This window comes from Mytilus californianus, unplaced genomic scaffold, assembly GCF_021869535.1.
Source record: "Mytilus californianus isolate M0D057914Y unplaced genomic scaffold, xbMytCali1.0.p SCAF_5, whole genome shotgun sequence".
In the NCBI taxonomy this organism is placed as follows: domain Eukaryota; kingdom Metazoa; phylum Mollusca; class Bivalvia; order Mytilida; family Mytilidae; genus Mytilus; species Mytilus californianus.
Genome location: NW_026262701.1, coordinates 77,253,149 through 77,272,791, shown reverse-complemented (window position 1 = coordinate 77,272,791; position 19,643 = coordinate 77,253,149). Strand labels below are relative to the sequence as shown.

General features: G+C 32.6%; 1 protein-coding gene across 9 annotated transcripts in view; it reads left to right on the top strand.

The window, feature by feature from the left end:
- The window catches only part of LOC127703077 (uncharacterized), a 126,502-nt gene that overhangs the window by 106,126 nt on the left and 733 nt on the right, over window positions 1-19,643 (top strand). For 6 of the 9 annotated variants that reach the window (XR_007982658.1, XR_007982657.1, XR_007982656.1 and 3 more), the window contains 4 exons: window positions 3,541-3,901; window positions 10,139-10,204; window positions 11,123-11,209; window positions 18,332-18,466. Coding sequence is in view for 5 of the 9 variants with exons in the window: in XM_052207471.1 (XP_052063431.1) it covers window positions 3,542-3,901; window positions 10,139-10,204; window positions 11,123-11,209; window positions 18,332-18,466 (648 nt within the window). In the remaining 4 variants the exon portion in view is untranslated. Of the gene's footprint in view, window positions 1-3,540; window positions 3,902-3,946; window positions 7,362-8,284; window positions 9,675-10,138; window positions 10,205-11,122; window positions 11,210-18,331; window positions 18,467-19,643 lie in introns of those variants that run through there. The other 3 variants (XR_007982659.1, XM_052207479.1, XM_052207478.1) reach the window with 3 other exon arrangements.

The following is a 19,643-nucleotide window of genomic DNA, read 5'->3' as shown; positions in this document are numbered from 1 at the left end:
AATGTTGTCATTTTAATGTTATATTTAACATTGCCATAAATAAAAGCGGGAGGTTTGGCTAGCCACAAAACCAGGTTCAAACCACCATTTTTTTCTTAAAATGTCCTGTACCAAGTCAGGAAAATGGCTTTTGTTATATTATAGTTCGTTTCTGTGTGTGTTACATTTAAATGTTGTGTTTCTGTTGTGTCGTAGTTCTCCCCTTATATTTGATGTGTTTCCCTCAGTTTTATTTTGTAACCCGGATTTGTTTTTTCCTCAATCGATTTATGAATTTCGAACAGCGGTATACTACTGTTGCCTTTATTTATATCGTGTTGTTCTTGTGTCGTGCTGTTTGACCACTGTCCAGTTTAGGGGGGAATGTTGGGCATGTTTAATACCGCAACATTCTGTATGTATAAAAATAAGATGTGGTGTGATTGCCAATGAGACAACTCTTCACCACAGACCAAAAGATATAGAAGTTAACAACTATAGGTCACAGTATGTCTTGAAACAGACGCGCGTTTCGTCTACAAAAGACTCATCAGTGACGCTCGAATAAAAAAAAATATATGTGTTGACATGCATGGTATGGGCTTTGATCATTGTTGAAGGCCGTACGGTGACCTATAGTTGTTAATTTCTGTGTCATTTGATCTCTTGTGCAGAGTTGTCTCGTTGGCAATCATACCACATCTTCTTTTTATAATTATCATTGATTTGGTTATAATTATAAACTAACTGCTTACAAATCTTTGAATTTTTTGAAATACTAAGGATTTTCTTCTCCGGAAATAGATAATCTTAGCTGAATTTTGGTTCCTCAATGTTCATCAACTTCGTACTTTATTTTTTTAATTTTTTTTTTATTTCGAGAGTCACAGATTAGGGGGGGAGATGCATGGTTTAAATTCCAATTTTCCTTTAAAACAATGTGTTCAAATTATTCATGTATGTTCAGGACGAGAACATATATGCAATAGCTAGGTCCTGTATAGAAGCTGTCCGGAATGAAGATCGGGGAATTTTGGACTGCCATTGAAAAGAATATATATGATTGGAACCGAAAATTTGCCTTGCAACAATCCAACTACGGACCCTCAAAGTTTTGTTGCAAAGGTTTTAAACATAAAGAGAGCGTCGTGCTACTCTCTCTACACGAGGCTTTGGATTAAATGTCCCCATTCTGACCGGACGTGGCTGTGTACTTGTACATTCCGCACAGTCAAACGAACGCCCCACTTTAGAAAGGTTTTTTTTGCCAATCGGATGAAGATTTAAGTGACTATATTTTTATTCCCCAGTCACACTTGGGGTGATTTTTGGAATGAATATGCTAGACTGGTACTTACTGTAGACAATAACCTTGTCCAAGACAGGGTGAAAATGAAAATTTTGTCCTACAAAATACATAACTTTGTAAGAAATAGTTGTTTACAAAAAGTGAAAATAATTTTCGCGTAAATAAATAAGCTGTTCTATCAACAGGTGTAAAATGAATATTCCATCAGCAAAAAATTCCCACCTTCCACTGGAAATCAAACGTTCCTCTAAGGCTATTCAAATTTAGTCATGTTTTAACTGAGAAATTTTTGAGTTTTTGTCATATAAATAGGTAAATAAGTAAATTCATAATATTATTATAATTATTTTTATTCAATATCTGTAACTTCCTTAAATATTCATAATAAAAATCCAGGTTCTTAATATTTAGTTTTGTGTACAATTTACCTACACAAAGCCTACATTGACAATCGAATGCATGTAGTCAAAATCTCATTTAAACTACATGTTAACATCATTTTGTTTATCTATTAGAACATAATAGAGTGCAGTTTACGTGTTGAGTACATTTAAACCACACCGAGTTTTTCTCAATGTGAACACGTCCTAAGTGTAAATGTTATTTCATATAACTTCGATGTTGTCAACGTTATATGTAGATTGTGCTTTCTGTTAATCGTGTGCTATCTGTTAATCAAAGTTTTTAACTGAAAACGTAATCATTGTACTAGTAAGTACTTCACCAACAGACATAATGCAATTAAATTTCAAGAACTAATATCTATTAAACGCACTATTTACTATTGTCAGTTTGATATTTCTGTATAGTTTGCATATTGTAATTGTTTTTATATTATTTATGTTATGCATTTGCTGTTTAAGAATAAAAAAAAGATATTATTTTTCTGAAAGATGACTACATTTAACATCGGAACTACATATTGACGAACAGTAATACTAATAAATCAGCTAATAAAACAGAAAAAAGATACAAATGAAGCAATAATAAATCATAAGTCATTAAAAAACAAACAACACCATGGCCAAAAAAATACAAAAAAAACAAAAAAAAAAACAAACAAATCATTACACAGTAATTTTTATTGAATTCTCTTCATATTTAAATGTAGATCTCTAATCTTTTTATTATTGCCGCACGTATATCGCCTTCAATTCCTGACTGATAAGCTTCGAATTATTGATACAAATGATCCATAACTGAAGAATAATGCGATAAACATAACAATAGAATTATTTTTTTAATTTCTATATTTCTTTTTTTCCTCGGGATAGCGATTTTGTTTAATTAGATCCCCAAAAGATTTGTATGCATATTTCCCCTCATCACAGTTACATATGTCTTCAATAATTAGACAAATCTGAAATGTTTTGGATGATAGCTTAAAATTATATTTAATATCAATTTTTGTCGCCCATATATCGTTTTTAGTTCTCCCCAAATTCCCTTCAAATTTGAATGAGGCCTAACACTCATCAAAACCGCTGTTTGGTTGGATAATCACAAAAATTCGAAATAGTGAACATTTGATTAGAGTAGTCTTCTAGATATATTATATGTGAATTCTCTTGTTGCCGTGATAACGACTTATTAGTTATAAGAAGCGCTTTTTGTGGATTTACCTTCTTCAAAAACGCCTTAACCCAAACATTTGACATAGAAGAATGTTTAAATTTCTGAACTCGTAAAAATCTATATGACCAAAAGGTAGTAAGGTTCTTGCATTGTAAATAGCTTTTTTATTGCACTGAATGTTGCTGCAAACATCAAAACTAAAATTGGGACGTTCCAAAGTCGCTCTTTTTGCTATTCTTTTCTTTGATACCAGAAAACAGAAATAACTGTTCATATTGTTTTATTATTCTGTTCTTTTTTAATTTCCTTTTATTGAAAAATTTCTGTTTTAAAATATTTGGTTTTGAAAAATCTTTCCACTTTGGAAGTATTTTATTTTTTTAAACGTGCTAAAATATACTCTTTTCATTGAATGTCAGCGTAAACCTCAATAAAAGTGATAATTTCGTTGTCAAATAATGGATTTTATATCAAAACATGTTTTATTATTGTAAAAACCAAAGTTGATAATGTTGATAAAAGATAACATTTAGGAAGCAAATCAAGATAACTTAGAACATAAAATGCAATAATGTGGTCAATATCCAAAATAACGACTACATATATTTGATGATAGTGTAATCTGACAGCACCAAATGTGTTTTATGCCTTATCCTTTTTTGTTTATTGTTTTGCAGAATGTCAGCAGCTCCTGTAAACAGCCCTGTGTCCCCTCCTTTGGTCATACAAGGCTTTGGAAATCAACCTGTTCAAACAGGCGGAATCCAGCAACAAGAATTTCCAGTTGGGAGACTAAAAGTGTTTGGCGGCATACAAATTGGTCTTGGTGTTGCTCTAGGAATTCTCAGTTTAGTTGGAGTGATAGTGGATGCCATTGCCATGGGGAAATATAAAGATTGCTTACATGGTGGCGGCCTATACAGTTATAACGATCCCGTTTACAATGAAAATGTTATGGTTTCAAGTTACCGGTTTTGCAGTAGATATAGTCATGTGCTATTAGGCTTTGACATAACATGTTTAATATGCTCTGGATGGGTGAGTATGTTATTATAAATAGATAAAAATCTGCATTCGAAAGAATTTCTTTTTATGATATATTGTGATACTAATACATACTAGTTATACAGTACTGTTTAATTATCAGAGAAAATTACAAGACACGTTAATATTTCATATGTAACATATGTTGTTTAAAAGAAAGGAAACTACCCATATTTGTATAGTGTACACGGTACCAATTGCTATTAATAGATATAAGAAGATGTAGTTTGAGTGCCAATGAGACAACTCACCATCCAAATCACAATTTGTAAAAGTAAACCATTATAGGTCAAAGTACGGCCTTCAACGCGGAACATTAGCTCACACAGAACTGTAAGCTATAATGGGCCCCAAATGTTTTTTTAAGATAAGATAATCTTATGGAATATTATGTTTTGTTAACATTTAAAAATAAACTGTCTAATTTTCTGATTTCTTAACAATAATACTTGAGCTTATGACATTTATAAATTACCAGAATAAGGTTCTGTACTTTTTTTTGTTATAATATTTCACGTTGATAAAGTGCATTTTGCGAACATGCTGTTCACGGCATAATCTTGTTTACTGTTTATGGAGACATCTTTACGTCTTAATCTACCATATATTTTCTATTTATCTTACTGTCGAAAAAGGCATAGAAAAAAGGTATATTTGACTTGTTTCATCCTGCATCAGGCATTTCGCTTTTAGTTGTCCATTTGGATCTGAAGGACGAACACATTTTTATCATGGTCTGATTAAAGTACGGACTCTTTATAAAAAACATTACAGCATAGAAAGTTTGGTAAACTTTTTGTTTGTCTACCTTTGAATTGTTTTTTGAGGTTCCAACCTTTCATCAGTCCTATATTACTGATTTAGTCGACTCTTACTGACTTTATGATCGACATCATATTTGTTGAGTTTGGGGATTGATATTTCAACAGATAGTCAGTATAGCAACGGGTACCAGTTTTACACCTTGGATGGTTGACTACTTTTTTGTTTTTTGTACTTATATTAAGCAGAATTCACATCTGAGAGACAAATATAAGCAAAGTGTTTTAATTTCACTTTTAGATACATTGATGTCCTTTCATCAAATAATCCAAATTTTAGTGAGTGATTGCATCTCATATATCCCAGTGGTCTTGAGATTACTGATACTACCGAAACAAAAAAGTCTGCTTCATGTCTTGATATTTTTCTCGTATATTTACACAGATGAACAACTTCAAACTAACATATATGACAAACGTGACAATTTCAAATTTCCAATCGTCAACTTCCCATTTCCCAGCATTAGCATACCCTCTGCCCAATCGTATGGTGTTTACTTACCACAACTGATACGTTCCGGTCGTGAATGTTCACACCATTTGAGCTTCATTTGTAGGGATGTACTTCTTACACAAAAAACTGTTCCAACAGAGTTATAATGAAGACCCACTGAAACTGACACTACATGTGTTTTACGATCATCATCACAAATTGGTTGACAAATACGATATGCTGGTATCCCAACTTACCAGTGGAGTCGGCAGTACATACTTTGTACGGTCACTATCACGAATTAGTTGACCCATACGATATATATTTGTATCAACTCACTGTTTTAGCAGTCTTAGATAAACAAAACCCCAGAAAAGTCGTCCACTTTTTCTATTCCTATATCCGATTGTTACATTTTGACTGAGTTGGATATGCATTACTGATGTTGTCCGATAAATGTGATTTGAACGTCGGTAATCTACTGTTCTGTTGCCTTCAATAGTCGTATAATCAATTAATTTTATCGATTGTGTCCAATTTTAGTTCGTTATATATTGAATGAGTTGATTCGCTTAGCGGATGATGCATAGCAATTTACGTTTACCCTGTCAAATCACCCGGTCTCGATCCTTTTGGCAACCTACTGTTTACTGCATTTATTTATTCGATCAATTTGTTTTCGTTCAGAATATGCACGAATTAATGGCCAGTTGAAGCTAGCATTACTACTACATGTAAAATTCAGAATATTGCACATATTGTTTCAATCATCAATGCACTTCAGACTTTGTACTTGAATATTTGGGACAGTTTGTCATGTGTTCCTAAGATAGTGTCCGATCAGCATTTTTTTAACCTAACAGAAAATATTTCGCGCCTTACTTATTCCATTTCAATAAGGGAATAAAAAGGTTGTAATTTCGTAGAACCACAGTATTTCAGATATATTGAGAGGTTTGATAACGTTGAGTTAATAAATTTTCGTGCAGTCACCCTTTTTGAACCGTAACACGGATAGTATTGAGATAGTGATAAGTAATTGATAATTTCATGTATAAATATCTGTACGTAAGACAGTCTGTATGTATTAGGCCTACTGAAAAACGCAAGCTCTGGTGTGTACACTTTCACGGTCTTAAAATGCAAATAAGGAACAGGACATATTTGTAAAAGTTGAAGAGAAGAAAAACAAACAATAGCATTACACCAGAGAAGGCATTTTGTGAATGATTTTTAAAATTAAAAAGGTAAAGTGCTGTATTTGAACCTTCCAGGTTTTCGAAAATCAAGTCGTTTTAGATTTAATAGTCGGAGATATAATATTGTATGTTCAGGTTATAAAAGAGAGGCGAACGATACCAAAGGGTTATTCAAACTCATAGGTCGAAAATATACGTACAACACCATGGCTAAAAAAGAAAAAAAGATCAACAGAAAAAACAACAGTACACTAAACATTAAAGACTGAGCAACACGAACCCCAAAAAAAATTGATAAAATGCCAAATGTTTATTTGAATTTTAGAATTAAAACAAACTAGTTTTCGCTCGAATGAAAGGAGTCAATTGACAGTCTGAAACACAGGTGAAATTGTTGAAAACAAAGTAATGCATTTTTCAAGAAGAACAGAAATCATGTGTACAATGAATGATATAAATCATGATATGGGATAAGAACAAAAACATTATTTTTTTATTTCTAGAATAAATGATAGACAATATTCATTTAACGGGAACTATGTTGTTGGTTGTTAATGCATGCGTCATACTGTATGGTTGTTGATTTATGCGAGTATTTATATACAGTTCTGACTCACTAGTACGTAAATCAAATTTACATATCAAACTTCAAAATGATTTTAAATCGTATAAGGATTGCTAACCTTTTATGAAAATTAACGTTGATTCCGAAAACGCCCTTCAAAACTACTGTCTAAAGATGAAATGAAGTGTAAAATGAAAACACCCATTTATGAATGTGGTGTAACAAAAGCACTTTACTGTTTAAGCTTCATCAGAAACGATCAAACATAAAAAATGATGTCAAGGATTTATACATACTTGAATACGTGATGAAATTTATGACCAAAATAATATAGTTTAATCCACCAAGGGTGAGCTATTCCTGATGTTGCAACAGTGGTTTATATTAAATAACTTGGAGTACTCTTAGTTCGGGACTTTGTGTCTATTGTTTTTATGTAAGTTGTATTTGTACGTCATACTGATCTTTTGAATTAAGCCAATTGCAACTGATATTTACAGTTTGTTAGGTGGATGAGCGCCCAAAACATGTTAAATCGCCACATTCCTTATGTGCCTGTCCCAAGTCAGGAGCCTGTAGTTCAGTTGTTGTCTGTGGTTCATATAAATAAGAAGATGGGGTATGAGTGACAATGAGACAACTCTCCATCCAAGTCACAATGTATAAAAAGTTAACAAATAAAGTTCAAAGTACGGCCTTCAACATGAAGCCTTGGGTAACACCGAACACCAAGCTATACCGGACCCCAAAAATAACTAGTGTAAAACAATTCAAACTGGTCAGAAATGTTAACCAACTGGTGTATCACTGTCCTCTCACGGAATAATTCCAAGTTTGGTGACTATATTTAACGCATCTATCCCATTGAACTAGAAAAAAAGGATATCTTGAATTACATCTAGAAATTAACAATGATGAGAACTTGAGAACAAAAACTGTTCGACAAAGGATCGAGATAATTTCAGCTTTACATAAGGTAATCTAGAGCTAGCTTTTCGATCCATGATTTCATTGATAGATGGTTGCTCTTCACAAGGAAGCTATTAAACCAAGAGTTCCAAGTGGTGATGTTCAAGTCATCTCTTTGAAAATTTTACAGACGCCATCACGAGTTGGTTGACCGTTATGGAATATCTGGTTCACAGATGAGGACGGATATGTTCCAATTGTCGTAACCTTCATTCCTTGTTTCCTATCGAATTAGTCTTATCACCAGGTTTGAACTTACACGAGCAGCACGACGGGTGCCACATGTGGAGTAGGATCTTCTAACTCTATCGGAGCACCATAGTTTTCCCCAGTTTTTAGTTGGGTTCGTGTTGCTCAGTCTTTTGTTTTCTATGCAGTGTTTTGTTTACTGCCGTTTGTCTGTTTGTCGTTTTTTCATTTTATTGCCATGGGTTGCCAGTTTTTCGGTAACTAATGAGTTTGAATATCCTTTTGGTATCTTTGGTATCTTTCGCCTGTCTTTTGTAAGAATTAGACATCCGTTTGAATTAGAACATGCAATATTCAGTAAATTATATTTGCAGTTGAAATATGTTGGCAATACGTATCCACGGATAGATAATCTAATATCTGGTTACATAAAATATTGAAAGGACTGTCTGATTTCCCTAGCTTTGAAACTTCATGAAAACACATTTAAACAGGGTATTTTAGATTTTGATTTAAAACAGCTTTGATGAATGCATAAGACAACATTTTGTAAATTAAATTAGATATTTAGCAATACAGAAGTTACTATCTTACCTTTCAAATGGCCGATTACAATAAATATATTCCTAAAAAAGTGTATGCAAAATTGTTATTGTAGCAATGAAATGGTATTGCAGTCTTATTATTTAAAAATTATGGTCTAAAAGTTTTGATTTTTTTCTCTAGGTACCAGACAGTTCGCCAACCTAATTGAAAAGAGTTGTGCGTTTTAAGAAGTTTTAAACTAATATTCTAGTGAAAACTTTGACCTGCAAATCTATCATTCATCTGATAAACTGCAGCATTCATATCAAGTAAAAATTTATTAAAACATCAATGGCGGTTCATTTTATTACCTCAATTTGCCCAAAGTATATTTAGCTCTGATGTACGACCCTGAACATTCCCTTTTCGCCTTCAAAGTTTTGTAAACCAATTCAAATGCAAAATAAGTGAAAAAGTTAGAATCAAACAATTATTATCTAACAGAGAATAATAAACAATGCAAATATTGCATATATCTATTCCATTTCCTCACAATGTGTACTATTCGTTTGCCTTTTTACATCCCTAAATTTAGCGCAATATTTCACTGTGTCTGATGTTTTCATATGCAATTATCACAATGGACCAACTTTGTCAATTTTCCTTTCACAAATATCACTTATATTTTCAATGCCTAATGGTGGTTTTTGTGATGCACATTCACAGCTGGGTCTGGATTCAGTTGATTTAAAATTAGCTAAAATTGTGGTTGAAAAAGAAAATCTTGATATCGTCCTTTATATTTTTTTTCCTTTTTTCTTCTTATTTTGGCATTTTTATTCTGGTAATTTTTTACCAATAAAGTATATGGCCGTTACATTTTGACCAACTTCATCAACTTTCTAAAATTCCCTTTAACATGTTTAAGTTTTCAGCAAACATTACTGTATTGTATGCAAGCGATTTCATATACAGCGTATCTGTCATAACATGAAGGGTTCTGACGGGTAGTATTATGACACATTATCATTTATATGTTGCAGTGGACCACAAGATGCAACGTCAAGTAGGTGAAGTATATGTTTTGGGATATTTGGTAAAACTAAAATTGAAAAAACAAACACTGTCAAAATTTGCATAATTACTTTTGAATCTTTGATTTTTTTAAGAGTTGTAGGATAGGGAATTTAGGATTTAAGAATAATATTAAGATTTCTATTGGACCACTGATTTTGTACTCCCCTTGATATATTTTCTGTCTCTTTGTGGACAAACTTAGAATTTTGAAGGATACTGTTGTGTTACATTGATATTAAATCTGTATCTGTGTTCCCTGTGAATAGACAGAAAAAACCCATTTAGTGTTATTTAAGGATAGCAAGCATATTCAACATGATGTATTGTGCGTTTGTTATTTAGTTATAATCGTTCATTCAATTGAAAATTGCTGACCGAACCCCTGAATGTGATTAATTTTATCTCATTTCCCGAAAAATACATTATTGTTGGTGTTCAATTGTATCATTGCAGTACATTTTAACCGGTTTGCTGCCTTTCTGTATGACAAGACAGAGAGAATCCAACTGGAGATGTCTGGTAAGTATTTATAATATAAAAAAATCTTTAAAAAGAAATTTTTTTTGGTATGAGCCTACTACTTTAATACTTCTTATCAGTATATTATATTATAATGATAAGAAATATTAAAGTAGTAGGCTCATACCAAAGAAAAAATTCTTTTAAAAGGACGAATTGTGTTTGGCTTTTACCATATAATTTTTTTTTTTAAATAAACTGTTGTATTTGTTTAGATAAACGTTATTAGAAACGTTTTATATTTCATCATAGTTTAACATTTTAACATGTAACATGGCCAGTTCATATACAAACAACAACAAAAAATCGCACATATGAATACGCGACTTCGTCAGAAAGTTTGAATTGACTCCTTATTCAAAAAAAGGAATACTTGATCTTTCAAATTGATAAGTCTTCGTTTCATCTTCTTCGTACCTTTTGTTAGGTATTTTAACCTTATTAGCTATATTACTGCTGTTTAAAAGTTCAATGGTTTTCCTTTGTTTTTTTCTGCATACTATTATGTACGTTTTATTAATCTACTGATCGAGGAAAGAGTTGAAATTTAAAAAAAACAGTTAATCCACGACATTTTCCCAATCAGTCACGTTACTTTTGAAACGATACCACGTGACCTAAAAAAGACAAATTATCTTCAAATTTAATTTTCGGAAATATTCAATTAATTATCTTTCATATGAGTCCAATATGGCTAGTGTATGGTCTTTGGTGCGAATGCAGTATTCAATTGAACTTTGGTAGTGTCTTTTGATAAGTAAAGGTCTAAAAAACCTGAAATGGGAAGGGTTAAGGATAATATTTCAATATAAACTAGAAAAAGCAAAGTCTCAGTTCAAAACATAGGAAATGTGAACATAAACGAATTAATTTTTATCATATATATGTTCATTTTCTCTTAATATTTGTTTTTCTCAGAAAATTAGTTTCATGGTGTGTAGCATAATTGGAGCATCAGTTTTTATTCCCACTATGTTCGGTCTTGCAGTTATTGGAGCAGCATTAGTAAGTAATCATGTTTATCATATTGGTTGCAAAGAATAACCGTAATTTCTCAGCGAAATAAAAACCGATAATTTTACATGTGAAATAAACTCGATAATTTCACTCCTCTGACGTCAAATAACATTAGGTGTTGTCAAGACGTTTTCGATGGTGGTGCATCAAAACAAATTCTGAATGCGTAGAAAAAGGTAAAGTTCCTTGCATTTTCTACTTTATTTCAACTAAAAAGCCCAATATCAATGTAATAAGAAGAATAATTAATCAAAGAATTAAAATATCAAAACATATTCATCCCGTGACCGAAAAACATTGATAATTAACTCATGAAGTAATGTGTTGCTCAGTCATTCGTTGAATATTTTTCTCTATTTGAATTCTTCGATGAGTTATTCTATAATTATCGAGTAGGAATAACAAAGTTATTTACATGGTTTATTCGTTATTAACCCATTTCTCTGACATCAGTTTATTGTTCTAACTGTAGATTATTTTTTCAGAAATTCACTGTCAAATTAAGGTTAAATAACAATCTTACTTTTAATTGTTTTAAACTTAAAAGAACCTTTCACATCTCAAAAAGGGTACTTTAAAGTGCTTAATTGATATTTGTTTTCCATTCAAGAGGGACGAACGATACAAGGGGGACAGTCAAACTCATAGATTGAAAACAAACTGACAACGCCATGGCCAAAAAATAAAAAAAAACCAGACAAATAATAGTACAGATGACACAACATAGAAAACTAAAGACTAAGCAACACGAACCCCACTGGGGGTGATCTCAGGTGCTTCAGAAGGGTAAGCAGATCCTGCTCCACATGTGGCACCCGTCGTGTTGTTTATGTTATTACATATCCGGTAACTAGTCTAATTCGGTAAGTCACATTCGTGAAAAGGGAAGGGTATTGTAGTTACGACATAAGGAACATATCAATATGCATTATGCATTATGCCTTTTGTTTTAATCATATTTCTTTAAAATTTGCCGCGGTGTTACTTATCTTATATGGGGTGTTTTTCTTAATTTTAGGAATTCGAGATTTGAAATTCAACATTCCTATGAAATCTAAATAGGGAATCATTATTACAATTAAATTATAAGAATAAAGCAGTACAATTATATAGCAATGCCAAAATATAAAAGGACAAAATGTTTATCACGAGATGAAAAAAGAGGCGAAGGATACCAAAGGGAAATTCAAGTCCAAAATAAACTGACCTGATGAGTTTAGCCTTTTGCAACTGATTTTTATAGTTTGTTCTTATGTTGTGCTGTTACACCACTATACCAGGTTAGGGGAGGGTTGAGAGCTCACAAACATGTTTAACCCCACCACTTTCTTTCTGTGCCTTCCCAAGTCAGAAGCCTGCAGTGTTATGGTGGTTGTCGTTGGTTGATGTCTGTCATATTTGTTTTATCGTAAGTTGTTTTGTTATAAATTATAATTAGGCCGTTAGTTTTTTCAATTGAATTGTTTCATATTTTTCATGTCGGGCCCTTTATAGCCGACTATACGGTATGGGTTTTTTCTCATTGTTGAAAGCCGTATGGTTGCCTATAATTGCCACTTCATTTGGTGGATAGTTGTCTCATTGGTAATCATACCTCATTTCCTTATTGTTATATTGACAACGCCATGGCTAAAAAAGAAAAAGACAAACAACAGTACACAAAACACAACAGAGAAAAACCAAAGACCGAGAAAGACAAGCCCTACCAAAAACTGGGGGTCTTCTCATGTACTCCGGAAGGGTAAGCAGATCTGCTCCACATGTAGAAAAAAATGAATCCCAAATTTTCCATAAAAACAGATATTCCCGATGTCAGGTTGAAAACATGGTTTGTTTTTCATAATCGTTGTAAGATGTGTTGGGCCGAACCTTATACAATTATTGTTATTACCCAACAGTTTAGCTGTAAATGATCTTCCATATAATTATGGACCTTGTCACATGCATATGTAACGTAAATATTTTGACTCTAGTTTGTCATTTTACATCGTGGCAAACAGTCGATTGTTTTAGTTTATGATACGTGGGAATAATGAGTTTTACTTTGTTTGATCATATGCAGTCCAAAAAAAAATCACGCCAACAATATAAGTTATCATGCTTTGACCAAACTAACACGATTATAAAGATAGTGTCGAAAATCGTTGAACGGTGAAGGAGAAAACCAAAACCGTTCATCAATTTTGTACACTGTCTAAATAATCATGCTAGTTGGTTCAAAGCATAATAACATTTTGTGCGGTTGTGCAAACCGTATTGAGTATATAATTGATAAAACGCTAAACACACAAATGATCTAGATTTCACTTCTCAAAACCTGACGTCAAATATACACATGCATATTCCGACCCCTGACCGGGTATTTTGACTGTAACTCTTAATGGGTATGCTCCACCCACTGATCGCGTAATCTAATGATCTATTGATTTCCATGTAGCTTATAGCTGATGTGTTCTTACGCTTTCTAAAGATGAAGCCTGACGATTTGACGATACAACTGATGAAGAAATCGAGCAAAAATGTTTGAAAATGAGTGCTGATAAAACAATAAAGCAGAATATAGCAGCTGCTACTATTTCCCGGTAGGGGGCTTCGGTGGCCTAGTGGTCTAAGTAGTCTAACTACTGTATCACTAGCCAGTCAACACTGAGGTTGTGAGTTCGATCCCGCACGGGGCAGGTGCACACGACTTAAATCTAAATTGACTAGGATTGTCAGTTTTCCTACCAAAGGTCGGTGGTTCTGTCCGGGCACTCCGGTTTCCTCCAACAATAAAAACTGGCCGCAACGAAATAACACAATAATGTTAAAAGTGGCGTTAAACACCAATCAATCAATCTAATATTTCAGTATTTAAAAGAAAGAAAACGGATCTAGGATTCGAACATTATGAAACATTAAAACTAGATGGAATAAATAGACTATTTGGATGTACGTAAAGCTTGTGGAAATCATTATAAAACAAATTCACTACAGTGCTTGAGATATTCATTGAATAGATATTTAAAGGTTCCACCGAACAATACACACTTTAACATTGTAAATAATGAAAGTTGTCAGCGCTTTCAGAGAAAATTCCAAAGCGGCAATGACAGAACTAAAACGCATGGGTTTAGGAGACGTCGAGCATTATACTTCTATTGGCGAATCTGACAGAAGAAAACTATATAGTTACTTCAATATATCTATCCCCAAGTACATCGTTTGGACTTTAAAATAACTTTAATTCGATATTCGTTTTTACTTTTGTCAACGAGGAATGGAAAATATGCCACAAATGACAAGTGAAAAAAGATCCGAAGACGGGGCTTAAATATGTTGTTAAAACTTTGGATGCGCTGACACAAAAAAAACAATTCAGCAGTGACAAAGAAAAGACTTGAGGAAAAATGTCCAAATATTCCGATTCTTTGTCCTCCTTTCGAAAGATTATAGATAAATTAAATCCTGCGTGTGACAAACTATGACATAGACCAAAAGATCAGTTCTGTGAGAAGGACCCTACATAGTATTACAACATTTCTGTGGGCGACAAAAACCTTGGCAATACTTGACATAAATGACATATTTGAGTTTGTCTGAAATCTACACAAACCATTCTATTCCATGTTACCGGGGTAACCGATCTAGCTTTAAACTCATATTGCAATGCACAGATAATGGCTTTTACTGGACATAAGTAAGTAGCATTTCTTTTTTTGTACCAGCGGGTTGATAATGACGATAAGATACGTATGGGGCAGACGTTAACAGAAAGAATCACGGAACCTTCCAAAGCATTAGCTGTAACTGTTGGTGAAACATCATCCAGTAATCGTGCTTTACCGAGTTCAAGTTCTACAGTGCCTCCTAACACTTTGCCAATTGGTTCTTCTTCTACAGTACCTTTTCTACCGAATATTTATACAGCAAGAAAGCAAGAAGTACCGGTGTCATGAGTACAGAACGTAGTTGTGTTACTTCTAACGTTTGACAAAATACGGAAGCACCGCTTTCATGAGTACATAACATAGTTGTGTTACTTATAACGTTGAAAAACAATACTCTATATGCATCTGCTAAGGAATACAAATCACCGCCTTTGAAATTTAGAGGACTCTTGCCGTGAACTACCTTTAAACCAAAGCATTTAAGTTCGAACCCACGAGGAAACAGTACACAAACATTTAATAATCATTGAAAGGCGTCAATCTTAATGAATTGTTCAATGATTTTACTGTTGTTTATAATAATATAATAGAGGAAGAACAGAACAGATTTAGTCATTGAAGATATTTTTATTTGAGTTTGGTTTAAATTAATAGACAGTGGTCGGGAGCATTTCACCTTATTTCATTCTAACTTATCTTATTTTTATTTGTTGTTTAGATTTCTAAGGGTTTTCTGGATGAAAAGCATTTTTTACATCTTTTATCAATTTTAATTTTGTATGATATATTACAGAAAAGTATAATGAATGCATTTTATTTGAATTTTTCTCGATTATAAAACGCCCTGGATTACGTCGTGCATGTATAGATTTAAACGAGTTGAATATTCCACACGTGGACCGGTTAAAAAGTCAACGTGTCGTCTCACCTAATGCAATACACTAGGGTTGTCACGATGCAGGGTGTTCCTTGTTTTTTTCTAGCACACACTATTCAAGGTCAAGTCAACAGGTTATAACGCGATTGCTTGTTAGCTACAGGCACATGACTTGTAAGAAGTTTTTTTTTTTTTGAGCAATTTCATTGAACTTTGTATAGCGAACATGATTATTTAGCAGATGGCCAGGCAGCCAGTAGAATCAAAGTTTACAACTGCATACCTTCGACGATGACGATCAAGCCTATCGGTGCCTATATCATATATCGGAAATTCAATATATTGATACACCATATGCTGAAGCACAATTAGGTCTTCACTTTAAACAACAATCGCAGAATCAAATATCTATTACATTTTAAGTTATATTCAACTTTCCCTTACGTTTATAATGCCTATAAATATACATGAACCGTGTTGATGCAACTATTTCAAATTCGTTAAAGAGTAAATAGACAAAAAAAAAAATTTATTTAGGCAGTTCCCTTGATTTTATGATCAAAACCAAAAATAGTCGTTTTACACGAAGAGGGTTATATGATAATTAATATGAAGTAAAGGATTTGGGAATATTATCAACTCGCGACGTCGACTGATGTCGGTCTTCAGTTACCTTTACCGAATCCTCTTTTTTTCATAAATTGTCTAATACCACATAAAAATAATCAATGTTAGCTAACGATGAAATCATTGAAAAATAAAAAGAAAAAAATATGCACTATATAGTCCATTCCCCTGTAGAATCGTAAAGAAACTAAAATGAAAATTGGGCCAAAAGGTTACGATATTTCACTTGACGGCCATGATTATGTTATGGACGTTTTGAGTTTATTTTGGGATCTAGTTGAATTGATTAGGTCAAATTTTGGAAGTTGATGTGGCATGATTTTGTAAAACAAAACTAACTCTAAAAACTATTTAAACAAAATCAAATGCGTGGGCACTAAGACCCGAATGAAGTTAACATCATATGTCTAAATACACTAATATTCTACAACTTGTAAATTACTGATCGTTCAGATGGCCAAGCAATGTATCCTTTAATCTGAATCTCAAGTTGGAACTATAGAAATGTATTTTTTGTCTTGTGAGTTACCATTGCAAATTCAAATCTGTTAAATATTTGATTAAATTACTAATTTTGTATGAACTCTATGGCAAAGCAAATGGCAATAAAGATACGTATCGGAAGTCAAATTTTCATCAATTTTCCTTAATCTAGGGTGTACATTTTGCACAAATATAATGCCATAAAATCCTTCACATGAAAATCGTTTCGCATAAACGAATGTTGATTCTAATGGGACAGTTTCAGTTTCTTTAAGATATCAAAGCAATTGGTTTAAATCTTTTAGAATTCTGCATCACACCCACAACCTCCTCCATCCAAGACAAGACCTGACAGTTAAAACAAGTCGAAAGAAATTAAATCGTATTACACCCATGCATATGAGCAAAACTAGTATATTGAAAAATCTACAATAAGTCTCTTTAGTGATGCTTGGGGCATGGGACATTGTAAAGTCAAGAACGAATAAAGTTCTGAAATATTATTGATTATATTTGGTATATGTTTTTATTTCTCATCTATATGTTGTTAAAAATAGTTAAAAGTATAAGAACGATTTAGCTGCTTATACATTGTTCTTCATAACAATAAATATACTTATTTCATATAGGAAAGAATATATTTTTTAAAAACGATATTTTGAAGATAAACATAATTTCAAAACTAATTATTCACTGAGATACAATTCATTTTTCGGGGGAAAAAAAATAAGGTATTTAGAATAATGTTTATCATGTATGGCCGTGCTTACAAAGAAGCTGCATGGACAATATCTGAATATATCAACATGACAAAATTATACCATCTTTGCCAGATGTTTTTCCTTTAAATAGAATAAATATTTTTGGTTGATGAGCTGAGGAATGGCCTATGGTTACCAACAGAGTTTTTTCTATTTTGTGCTAATTGAATCGCTAAGGGCAATTGTTGTTCCAACACATCTTTAACAGCCAATTAAACTAATTAGGTGCACAATGATAATTTTGTAGATAATAATTTAAGCAACTGTGTCATATGCATGAGGAACGTGTATCTAAAACTATTGTATTTATTGCGTTTTACCCAAAATTCCAAATGCATAGCGCTAACTCCTCTCAATAATCAAATGAACACCTATTGTCATATATAATACTTATATATTATAAAAGAAGATATATAATTGTTAAATCTTTTAAATGTGACACTTAAAAGACGCAACAACTGGCTGACTAGCGTCTCGACGCAAATTTCAAAAGTATATATTATCCATTCAGGGGAAGTGTTTGTTTGTGGTTTGATTCTAGCAGCGACATTTGTTCTAATTCAAACCATATTTCCCCAAAAAGATCTTTATTTGCGATGGTTTTTGTGTGTGTTCTTAAGTTGCTTTATCTCATTAAAGTATACTCCTTATCATATCGCAAGTTTGTATTTTACTTTTTTTTATTTATTGGTCTTTACATTATATATTGCAGCGAGACCTTCATGAACCTAAAGTTGTGGTTACCTCAGCTTTGCTGGCTGTTCTTTCTTTTGCTGAGTTTGTAGTGGCAGTTATTGCCGCTTCATTCTGCTGCTGCTGCTCTGCATGGGGAACATCAAATCAACCGGTAAGGAAATTATATCATACTTGTGTATAAAATTTATTTCCGAATATCATTGGGAAAACTTTCCAAGACATAAACATCACATTTCTTAATTGTTCAGACTAATGCACTTTTATGATTGAAGTCTTTTAAAGAATTAACCAACAAAATACAATATTTCAGGCTCTATATTGCCCCGAGTGTACACACGTTGGGTATAAATTTAACAGGAAAAATAACAGGAAAAAATTAACACCCCAACTTGTTTAATAACTAAAAACATTAAAAACGAAAACAACACTTTATAAACTTCATGCGTTCAAAGCGTTTTTCTGGATTCACATTCTACTTAGCTTAATGCCGAATATTTGAGAGCTACGGATGTATAAGAAACGAAACGGTTGATACATTAAGATATGACATATTGCCTCTTCCGACAAGATTCCGACTAAAGACAAATATACGAATATGTGGCGGGGTGAAACTTGTTTATTGTGATCTCAATCCTCCCCTTTAAATACAACATCGAACAGAAGATTAAAAAAAAAACCTTAATATAAGAACACACTTTAAAACAACACGGGAAAAGCACCCAGCTTTAAAAAAATTCATACATAACAAAAAAGGAAAATGAATAATAAATTTTACAGTATTAAAAAATACTTTCAATAACTGATATCAAGCTCATAGGACAACATACCTAACATGCCGATAAGAAAGTATTATTGGTGGCTGTACTTCACAGAAGATTTCATACATGAACTCCATACAAATTACAGGATTACATGACATTATGCAATATATTTAAACAAACTGAAACCAAAACATAAACATAAACATTTCATGTTTGCTTCAAACTATAAATTAGCGAATTAAAATTTTCAGAGATTTTTGAATAAGGATCTGACATGTATTTTAGAAAGTTTGATTTGATTATTTTTGAAACCATTTGTTTCTAATTCTTTTTTTGAGAAATGGTTTTATTCCATACAGCTAGAGCCTGAATTGAGTAGTCAAAAGTGAATAAAAGGAGTAAAAGTATGTCATCAATTCGGGCCTATAAAGGAAACATTAATTTATCTAAGCTTTTTTTATTTAGTAATTGGGGCCTTTGTATTTGATAGACTTACAGATTTCGCTAGCTGTTTTTTACTATAAAATCATCATTGTCAGTGCTAAAACACCAACTGCTGGAAGGGAA